The 11810-nt window shown below is 41.9% G+C and overlaps 1 protein-coding gene across 2 annotated transcripts; it reads left to right on the top strand.

Moving 5' to 3' along the window:
• Window positions 1–7301, top strand: isg20 (interferon stimulated exonuclease gene). 2 transcript variants are annotated; one of them, XM_053885946.1, is made up of 4 exons: window positions 1–150; window positions 1551–2188; window positions 4447–4647; window positions 6880–7301. In XM_053885946.1, the coding sequence occupies exons 2-4, from the start codon at window positions 1661–1663 to the stop codon at window positions 7102–7104; spliced, it is 954 nt and encodes a 317-aa protein (XP_053741921.1). In that variant the 5' UTR covers window positions 1–150; window positions 1551–1660; the 3' UTR covers window positions 7105–7301. The 2 variants fall into 2 exon arrangements, with proteins under 2 accessions (XP_053741921.1, XP_053741922.1); XM_053885947.1 differs by lacking the exon at window positions 6880–7301 and adding an exon at window positions 5808–6850.
• Window positions 7302–11810: the final 4509 nt, after the last annotated feature.

Genomic DNA, 11810 nt, shown 5'->3' on the forward strand with positions numbered 1-11810 from the left:
TGATCACGTACTGGCCGGCGCACATGTGTTAGGATGGAGGGCGGTGTAATTCGCTACTGAAGAACGTTTACACGGCGGCGAATCCACGAAATGCGAGGACATTCACGCCTCATGGATCTGCCTTAACATACCGACCAACTCTGGGCGAAGGTTGGTGATGCCGTATTTTTAATTTTGATTTCACACTTAGACGTTTCCATTATTTTTCGTGCGATCGAAGACAGTTCCTTCAAAAATACTATATTCATAATTTTTGTACCACGACGCAGCCGTTTTTTCACGCCTACACTATTAGTCGATCTGTGGTTGTTTTGAAGGGTCCCAGGGGTCCATTTTTTTTTCCTAAACTACAAAGAAATACAGACAAGCGGCATGGCCTTTGCCGTTTGTTCAAAAAAAAAAAAAAATGAAGGCGCCCGACATGGTACTTGTTAAATATAAACGGAAAAAGAGAGGATGACGACCACTCAGCTGCTGAGCCACAACCAGTTTGACAGCCCGTTGGTCTGGATAAGTGGCCGAATATTGCACTAGTGTTTCTCAACGCTTACACTCAATTCTGGGTCACCATTGTAATTTTCTGTTTGTTTGCCTGAAGTGGCTTGGCAGATCCATAATCTGTGGCAGTCTGTAGTGGTTGAATGTGAGTAGTGGTTTTACAGCACGGCAATAGTTGTACAATCAAGTAATGATCCTACCATCCTTGCGCAACTGAGTGGAGAACTTCCGCTCAGCTTGACATGGAAATTGAAAAGTGTGCTGCAGCATGCTGTTAGCTGCTGCCTGATTATCATGATGACGGGTGCCATGGGTGACGTATGATATGAGCACTAAGTAGAGCAGAGTTTAAATGCCAGGATCGGTTACAGGCTCTGCAATTTCTCACAGAAGCCTGAACCCACTTTAAGAGGCTGGATCGTGTCCATTCCTGATACCAGGATTGGAATTGGTGCATTCCTTGTTGTGCTAATGGTTATGGTTCCGAAGGATGCACTGAATTGAAAATTTGTGGCCGAAGCGGAGTAAAAATGAAAATGCTTGGCCAAAATATCATTGTCCAATGTGTGTGTGTTTTTTGTTTTTTTTTTACTATTCCTTACAAACAGCCCATAAATAGTCACTGCCGTATTTACATAAGTTTGTCAGAGAAGGTTAATGTTTAGATTACTAAATATTTTGGACATTTTTTTGTTTCAGATTTTTTTTTTCCAAATAATGATAATAGTGATCATGAAAAATGTAATAATAATAATAAGTCCAACAAAAAAAAATATGAGAGCTAGAGCTCTATCTCTTTATGCTTTTATACTTTTGTAAACAGCAGAAATTGACACATTTGTTCGCATTACAAGAACACCTTCCCCACATTTTTTTTTTTTTATCTAATCTTAGCAAAATACCATGTTGGGTCGCATTATGACATTATCTAGAGGTGCCAGTGAGACTGCAATTAACCAGTCATCAGAGAAAATTTGAGAAAGAAATTACATCAATCTGTTGTGCTTTAAATTGTCATACTAATAATGTCTTTGTTTTATTTTTCTTTGTAGATGTGGTGGGATGAATCCAGGCATTAAGTATTGGAGTGCGTTAAAGCTGGCATTGAGTCTACTCTGGCATTCACCAATATTTTTCTAAAAGGTCTTTGAAACTATCAGCCATGAAGAGCACCAGAACCAGGAAGAAACCTAAGCAAAAAAAAAAGACCAATAAGCGCGAAAGTGAGGTGGGCCAGATAATGGCAGATGAGACTCGGCAATTGGTTACATTTTCTAACTATCCAAATATGAAAAAAGAAAATTTGGAACACAGGAGCTGGAATGTAACAAGTCTTCCTGGCACAAAACTTATATCTGAAGACGGAATTGACCCACCAGTCTCCGGAAGCTGCAATATTGACAGTGGGATTTGCTCTGAGGCCAGTCCTCCCTCCAGCGGACGGAGTTCACCAAGCATTAGTCCAAACACCACTGTTGTGGTTTCCCTGGATTGTGAAATGGTCGGGACTGGGGCAGGGGGCTGCTGCGATGAGTTGGCCCGATGCAGCATCCTGGAATACCATGGAAATATCCTCTATGACAATTACATCAAACCCTGTCAACCCATCACAGATTACCGGACACGCTGGAGCGGCATCCAGAAACATCACCTATCCAGCGCGGTGCCCTTTACTGAGGCTAGGAACGAGGTGAGGATGTGGCCACAGGCCGACTGCATTCATCAATGCAGTCTTAATTGTCAATAAAATCCTGATACATGCTCCAATAATAGAGATTGTTTATTATGCTTAAACTGGTTTAAAAAGAACCAAAAATTGGTGCCTTGGCACTGCTCCATTTATACTCTGCCCAACTCGTTATAATTCCAATTAAAGATAGTTTCAAATCTCATAAATGATCCATGAGGAGACCTTACCAATTTAAATACTTTCAATGGATTTTCCAAATGTATTTATTATGCTGGTTATGTCTGTAGTTCTAAGAACTATGCCCTCATTTTCAAGACATTGCCAAAAAAATGTATAGGAATATGTTGAAGGGGCCTTCGAATACTCTTCCTTTTTTTCCATTCCATTTCTAGTGTTATCTACAGTCTTTGCAAGATGAATTGTCTCCTTAACAAATTTAGACATATGAAAGAAACAATGGACCTCCATATCCGAGAATTTACTTTCAGAAACAAATATGGCACCCATACAATCCACTCTGTATCCTTTTGCCTGCAGTTCTGAGATCGTAATTCGAACAGACACCATGAAAGCCAGTTAATGTAACCTGCAAAGCATTTTAGGATAGATGACCGCACTGAATGAGTAATTACTTCTCAGAGCGACTTTTTAACACCAGCTAATTGTATCCTTAGGTCAAGAATTGTGTTTTTTGCTGTGAGAGAAATAATGTTGGTAATGTGTGACAAACATCCTAAACTAAACGCACTGCAATAACAATATGGCTTGACCCTTTTGGTTTGAGTTTTTTTCAAACAAAACCATTTTCTCCCTGTTTCAAATGGCTGCACTTGAAAACTGTTAGAGATGAAGGCATACTGTGTAATAGATTAATTTTTAGTACGACCCAAAGTTTCCATTAAAATGAAAAGAAATTAATTATTGAAAATAGGAAATCAAATTCAAGTTAATTTTTCCTGGAGCTTCCCCTGCTCTTAAAATGTCTGCATGTTAAATCACATTTTAGGTCTGCCGCACATCAAGTGCAAGTGATAATAAATGCCACCTCATGTTGCTGGCTTATGCTAGCCTCCATATAATGTATTATACTTGTCACCAGCCCGCTCTGTCAACTCTTATTTTTGTGGACAACTTCCTGCTACCGCTGTTCTTTCCCGATTACAGGATTGGGGGGTGTTTCCTTCTGTTTCCCTCCAAGTATGCTCAGCTGACACACACACACACACACACACACACACACCTGATCTCAATTAACCAATCCCTTTCCCGCTATTTGAACACCTGCCACAAGACAGCCAGCGCCCATTGTTTCTCTTTGCTCTGGTATGAGTCTCTGTGCTCATGTTGTGGACTCAGCGTTGTTGATCTCCGCTACCTTGGACCTTTTTCCCCAAGCGTGTTGTCCGGCCAGCGGTTTCCTCAGGCCATGTAGAGAGCGGGACGAGAACTGGAAGTAACCAGAGAAGCAGTGGTATGCAGACTTAGTTTATTCCAGATCAGCATCTAGTTGTCGTTGGTCACCATCAAAGAAGTCAAAGGACAGACACATTAAATAGACTAGGCCGAGGGCATTCCTCCAATACATTACACCATCCAATACCATGTCTCTGTTTATTTACTAAGGAGACCAGGTCTGGTGCATTTGGAAACTTGGCTGGACATTCTGTCTGTGCAAACGTGACTGTTATCATGAACCTGACCGAGTCCAACATGAGACGCATCAAAATATTCTCCAACAAGCGCTTTATCTTTTTCTGACCATTTTTTTCTTTATTGCAGTGTCTACTGCCTGCTCCTTTACCCCCCACCCCCCAATCCTGAGGTTTATTTTGACTTGTGTCTGGGACACTGGTCTCTCGTTTCTCTCGTTTGTGCATTGGCACACTTGTTGATTTCGTTTTGTCTATTTCTCCCTCTAGCGTTGAGATCGAGTAATTGCGTTTGTTCCCTTTTTTTCCTTTTTTTTTTTTTTTTTTAGCTTTCCGTTTTGTTTTCCCTCTAGTGTAGAGCTCGAGTTTGATTTGAGTTTATTGTTCCTATTACATTTGTTGGACTTGCTTCCGGTCTTGGTCTCCTTCCTGCTGCATGTGGGTCTCCCGTTTAAAAACCGTTACAATACTGGTAAATATAACTGAGTAAGCATAGAAACACTACTTGTTTCCAAACATACGTGAAATGCAACTTGATTAGAATCAATCATTTAAAGTTTCCTGTATTGGCAATCTGATTGGTTCTGCCTTCTCTCTCCTGTCTTTCAGATTCTGAGCATCCTTGATCAAAAGGTGATTGTGGGACACGGGGTCTACAATGATTTTAAGGTGTTGGGCATGATGCATCCCGCCCATATGGTCAGGGACACAAGTGCAGCGCCTCTCCTAACTAAACTTGCAGGCCTGACCCATCATCGGCCCGTCTCTCTGAAAACCCTGACTAGTAAGCTGCTCCACAGAAAAATACAGGTAAGACCTGATCACTTGAAATGCCAATGTTCAGTCAGTAAGTTCCACATTTTCCCTCCCACTATTGCAGTGTATTTGTCTCTGTGTGATTCTAGCATATGGTTGGTTCCTTTGCTCGTCCTCATCAGGAGTTAGTTTAGTCTTTGGTCGCGGTCTTTGGTCGGTCACTTACCATACACGATCTACCTAAAACAATCCCTGCAATGAGAATTTTGCATCTCGTGATAAATTCAATTAAAACACCACACTCACTGCATTAAACTTGCATACATGAATATGACAAGACCATAATGGTGCGCCGTCTCAATTGAACCCCAAAATAAAACTGGCAGAGAACTCTGTCAGACGTGACCGCACTGTACAAGACATGTGAAACATTGAATTTCTCGTCTAGACACACAGTTAACTTACTTATATTTAAACATAAACAATGTTGGAGACAAACTCCACCAATAAGATTCATCATAAAACAGCTTCAGTAGAGATTGCCGTGTGTCCAACAGATGGAAAAGAATGAAAATGTATTTATTGTGATACCTTTTTCACGTTTTTTTTTTTTTTTTGTCCATGTCACACATTCCTAGTCTTTGGGGATGATCCGGTTGCAGTCCAGACTTCAAGTGATGTGTTTTGTCATAACCTAGCAATTTAGAGTCAGGATAATATGCTCGTTCCTGTTCACCCATCACCAGACCGCGCAGACACACAGGGGGAATGGGACAGAGCTACTGAGTGTTGGGATACACACCAGTGACTGACCATCTCACTTGACACTTTGTAACATACCAGGATGACATGGTGTTATTTCTGAGCGGTATTGATGAACGAGTGTTTATTTTACATGCTTTTATTTGTTCATTTATTATTTTGTGTTTATGCTTGTTGTGTTCGTGATTGGATTTGGGATGCAAGATCGCTTCAAGATTCATTCATTAAAATGACACACTGCTGCCAGAGGATGCGGCTTCACAGTTGGCCAGAAGAGTGTCATCCCGAGTTTCTCTCATTCATTCTTTCAGGGTATTGCCTTCATGTTTTCAGCTGACATGCTTCAGTCTGCTGCTCTACGAGTTCACTGCAAACTGTGAAATGGATTTCCTGTACATTTGTGAGTGGCAAGAGACGTACCTCAGGAAGTCCATTCCACAGCGAGCTTCCAGAGCAGTGGTCTCAGACTTCAGCTGAAAACATGCAGTCATTTAGCATGCCAGTCTTCAGCAGATTGCACACAGAGCAAAAAGTCCCTCATTTCAGTGCGGCGTTCATGAGTCATTTGGATGGAACCCAGAGTGGACTTAAATAAAGTGGAGCGGTGGTGTTCGTTGACTAAACGAAACAGGAGCACGACACTGCACAACAGTTAATAGAGGCGTCGCATGTGAACAAACAGCACCTTGGATGTTTTCGATTTGCAGTGTGGAACCAATTGTGTATTCACACTCTGATTGTACAGCAAGACAGGAAGTGACACGCAGAAGTGTTTGTTGTGACAGTCCACAAGCAGCACAAGATGATTCGCCTAACTCATTGCGTGATGAGTGAGAGTAAACAGAATGCCAGACCGTCTCCGACGTCGCCCGGGTTAACAAGGTCTGCGTCAAATGCTGAGGAACCAGGGCATTGTGATGAGAAGTGGGCTATCACAACTAGAGATCGAACAGGTACAACACGTTAATGCTACGGCAAGGGGGAGCCAGGACGATGAGTCATATGGGGGAGTTAACATCGACTCCCCCCCTGAGATTGGCCAAGCCCCAGAACTGAGAGAGGAACTATTCATGGCTAAGATGAGAGCCTGTCAACCCCGGCACACGATTAGGCTGATTACAAGAAAGCCTATGACTCCATGCCACACTCATGGATGTACAAGATTAACACGACTGTGGGGGCCTTCATTGCAAACTTGATGAGGCAATGGGCAAAGTCCATCAAATGTGTCCCCAGGAATTGGGGTTGGTGAAGTGCGGCCGAATGGTGGAGGTAGTCCACACAGAAGTGTAATTGTGGGAGTGTGAGAAGTGTGGAGGCTCACAACAACAAAGTCCGGTGAGCTGAGTTGGCCAAAGGAGGGAATTCCGGTGTCCAGAGGCTATAGAAAGGGGCCTAGGATTAGTAGGCACCAGAGCCACTATCCATGACTATGTCAGGAAGCGCGCGCGCGTGCAATATTAACAGTATATATGTGTATATGTATGTACATGAAGTAATGTGTCTGGTTGTGTGTGTTTTCAGGCCAGCAGAAGGGGTCACTGTTCAGTCGAAGATGCACGGGCTGCACTCGATCTCTACAAACTGGTTGAGACAGAGTGGGAGCAGGAAGTAGAACACAATCTCAGGGACAGCCATGAGTTGGAAATACTCAACATCGCTACCTCTAAACATTACATGCAGGACCAGTATTGGCCCAGTGACCTCATATCTGACAAGGGAACTTGTTCGCTATATGGCAATGAGTGACCTACTGATGTTTTCACATTTAACAAAAACCCTGCAGTTAATAGTAGACATATTGTTAAAATGTCCATTTTACTTGACTGTATTTATAAACTGTATATATAATTGTATAAACATTATATATTCAACTCATGGCCTGCTTTGTTTGGTGATACAATGTCATACCGACATGTTTCGGTGATATAAACCTTTGATGTTCACTCATGTATCTCGCATTTTTGCTTTGATTTCATCCTTCTGCTGTGGCGTCATTGCCTGTAAAGCTTGTTTTTTGTCATTTGATGGTGCCTACAAGTACCCTAACGTTACTTGGTTGAATTGAAAATGGTCGCCCTCTACCTCGAATCTCATAACATCAGTGACGCCAGAGGATGCTTTCATGAACATGTTCGTCTGTCCACCAGCGTCATCCAGTCTCCTGACCTGACCGTTTGCATTCTGAATGATCGTGAGGCAAAATGAGCATTCAGCCTCTGTAGACCCAGGAGGTGTCTCAATTTACCCGACCTCTTTGGGACGCGGAAATACACTGGGGAAAAACCCCACCCTGCATTTCTCTTGCGGGACTCTTGAGACTGCCCACTTTTGGAGAAGAGAGTTTATCTCTTGTTCTAACCGCACTTGTTCCTGATGAGAGCGAGCCACTGTGCTGTGCACCCCGTCGAACATAAGTGAAGCCAAGCCAACGCAAGCTCCACATGCGGAGGGTCCACCTCGAATGGCTGTCGGTTATTCAAGTGTCCGACCTCAGCTCCACTTCCAGCAACAGCAGTCTCGTGATAACGAAAAACCAATGCAGTTTGTGGAGCATGCGTGGAACCACCTGACAGAGCACGTGTGGGATCACACCCAGAGCTCACTGGAGTGCACGACCCAAAATGGTCGCCAGATGTGCACGTAGTTACTTCATCAGAGAAACATGGTGCAGGTGAAAGCAGCCTTTCACTATTAGTCGTTAGAACACACGGGCCTCAAGATTCAAGTTTCTGGAACCATGAGCTAAAAGTTTACCTCAAGCACCGGGTTCCTCTTCATAATAACACTTGAAACGGTACACAACCACTGGACACAAACACTGAGACAGAGCCTCAGGCTGTTAGAGGGCGGAGCACATATGATATTAAATGAATGATCCGTTCACTGTTAGGATAGGCTAAACCATTCAGCACAGTGTCACAACTCTTCACCGGCGCCTTGGTGTTCCTGGAGTAGGTGCTCAGTGCTGCTTGTCCATCTTGTTCCACTGACTGTCTGTGGGCGAGCACCTCCTTTTTGTGAGTCAGCAGGAGGGACCCATTGGCCTTCATTTTTTCGGTGTGGAACCTTCAAACATTTTCTTCCTGCAGGGTCTTTGTAACAAGCTGCACAATAAAAACAGCCTGTCATACAGTATGTTCTTGCTTGTGCACAGGGTTATATAACTGCCCACAGTGATTTGTACCTCATTCTCACGTCTGGTAGCATCACATCAAAAATGAAGTCCAAAAGGCAAATTTCCCCTCTTTTTGTTTTGGCAAAATAATGCACAAAATCTGTTTGTACGCTTGTGGCGTGTGTTCTGCAGGAAAAAACATGCTACAATAATGCATTGGCAACATTTTTGCTGATGCATTATTATATATGAATATAAGTATTCAAAATTTAAGTTCTTCGATGGAATGAAAAGTGCAAAAATCACGGGAAAATACAAACAAAACAAAATTTCTGTTAATTAGAACGCTATTTTCTCATGATTTTGTCGCTCTATATTTCTCAAATACACTGACTGCATGAAGTCGTCAATATGCAAATGAGTAGATGATGTCATACTGACTGCGTTTGGCACGGTTCTGTAACAGGGGAGAAGGATGGCGGATCTGGTTTAGAGGCATCAGGTCAGCCATCTTGTCTACAATTAGCCACCTCTCTCCAGAGAAACATCCCTCCATGCAATTTTCACACTTACAACCTTAAATAAGATTCTGCCTGTCAACCATTACAATATAATTCCCAATCAAAATTAGATTTAGATGTTCATATATTTAAAATAAATTGCAATATATATATATTGCTCCATCAAGTTGACATAATTTTTAATATCTCTAAACATTGAAATTATTTTTTCCTGAATTTCCCAAAATCTATTTAATTACTTTTTATGCTTTTTAATGACCCACGGAAACCCTGTCATAGTTTATACTGCCACTGAGGTATTTATCCATATTCATTATGTATTTCATTATTATTCATTCATCATTATACATTAATGGTTACTGTCATTTTCTGTCTGCTCATGAAGTGTGGGGCTCGGGAGTCACACCTGGACGCATCAACAAAAAGTATTGTAGTATACCCTCTGCAAATAAACGAGACTACACCACTAGTGAAAAGCATTGAGACCCTTCTTGATTCAGAGGAGTTTGTCTCTGATGTAACTGTAAGAAGAATTATGTTCTCACGATATTTGGCGCATGTTGGACCCGGAAGTCACTTCAGGCTTATCAAGCGGATTGGTCGCTCAGTCTTCGACCCTCCTCCACTGTGTGTAGCGTTTGTCAGACGCGTGCTGTGTGGTGCATGACTGCACCTGACCTTAAGCTGAGTGTGGCTGGTATGGTGGCGGATATTTAGAAAATGCAATCAGAGCAGCTGCTTCTAAGGCTTGTGCAACAGATTAGCAAACAAGTGCGTTGTGTTGTCGCAGCATTTAGTTTTTTCTCTTTCTTTTTGTTATTTCCCATTGCAACTAACAGTGTAGTTGGTTTGAGTACAAATTTAAATTATTTTTATAATCTATTTATGCATTTAGTGCCATCTGGACTTTGAAATTAATCTGTCATCTGCAGTTTCCCAGAGGACTGATTGTTTGATTTCCCACTGCTCTTTGTGTTGACACCATGAGGTATCCACTGGCAGTATACTTCGTAATAGACACCACTGCATTGCTTTTCCCTCAGAAAACCTCTGTCATGTGATAGTCATTCTTGGTTACTAGATATCAGGTGACCTTCTGCCACAAGGACAGGTACACAGGATGACACTTAACACAACGTAAATTTTGCTGAGTGGAATGTTAGTGGAAAGAGTACAAGTTCAGAAGAGTACTGTATACATGGAGTAAAATCATGCAAGTGAAATTACAACGACATTCATTCTAATTACCCAGACTGACTTCGTTAATTCTGTTATAATTCCACTAAATGTCACTCTCAGACAGCTCACCTTGTGTTGATAAAGGTCCCTTTTGTGGTTCTTTCTTCCTCTGACCTCTGACCCTGTGGTACAGCCAGTTTCATTCTTCAATGAGTGTCTGTTTTCAACACGTATTGTATGTTGTCTTTGTTTTACTTAACAATAACCTATGCATCTTAATGTAGGCAGCTAACTGAGTCCAGAAGTCTGTGTGGGTCTCAGTGAAGGCTGGATTTTGTCCTTCAGCCCAGGCATCTACCAGAACAGAGTGCGGCATTGTTGGACTGTTCCATGTAATTTTGCTTTCCATTGAGCTTTTATAAGCAGATCAGGGTGATTTGACTGATTAGCGGTCACCTGGCTTTGCTAAATGCTTCTGTGCTTAAGTTTTTTTTAAGAATGTTTGGAGTAAAAACAGATTATTCATGCGCTGAGAATACTAATTTCTCAACAATGCATGTGTTGTTGTAGATGGACAATGTTTAGTTGTTAAACTGACTACGATGAATGAAAAAAAAAACTCCTCTAATGCTTATTATATTTGTCATGACAAAATAACGGGTTATATGCCATTTGCATGACTATTATATCACCATCTCTCCATCCATCTTCACCTGCTTTCGCTGTCGCTGGGTTGCAGGAGCTGCAGCTTCAAAAGGGACTGTCAAATGTCCTTCCAATCTCGAGACGCTCCCAAGCCAGTGAAGAAATACAGTCTACTTTCTCTACTTTGTCCTGAGTTCATCCCTTGATCTCTTCCCCCCTTGACATTCTTGAAACACCTCCAAAAAGGAGGGATCAGGGATCATCCTCATAAGAAGCCCAAACCAAACTAAAGCTCATGACCATTGATGAGAGTCATGAAGAAGACTGCTTTGTAAAATGGAGCATTGTGCCTTTTGGCTCAGCTCTCCTACATGCCATAGTGCGGTAGAGTGACTGCAATAACACCCCTGCTGCACCAATTCGCTTACCTCGCTAATAAAAGACATCTAATGTAATGTAATCTAACACAATCTAAACATCATGTTTTTTTCTTTTTTTCTTGTGTATTTGTAATTATCTTAAAGCGCAATATATAGTTTAAGATTATTTGCTTCCCCCACGTTTATTTGTTTATGAGGAAAGACCATGGCGAAACAGCGAAAAATGCAGTCACAGATGGCAATGAACACAACCCTGTCCAGCTTATACTTGCAAAAGAAACATCTATCATTCAATATCAGGAATCAAACTCTGTGATTCAGGAGAGCCAGGATCCAGCGAGAGGCTGAAGCAGCTGCAAGACCAACCCAGATAATAAAATGTATTTCAAATGTATTTTGACCGCACATTTCAGAATGAAGACAACTTTTCACATTTACTGAATTAGTGGCGACAAACTAACAGCTATCTTTTCAATTTGTAAGATGCAGCATCATCATGTCCGGCTGAAATGCACTACTTGAGTTCCGCGAGCAACGGACATCAGTCATGGTAATGTTTCTAGCGGGATTCTTCCCTGAAAAACATGCCATCTTCATCTCCACCTCCATAAT

Source organism: Synchiropus splendidus, chromosome 14 (genome assembly GCF_027744825.2).
Source record: "Synchiropus splendidus isolate RoL2022-P1 chromosome 14, RoL_Sspl_1.0, whole genome shotgun sequence".
NCBI lineage: Eukaryota > Metazoa > Chordata > Actinopteri > Syngnathiformes > Callionymidae > Synchiropus > Synchiropus splendidus.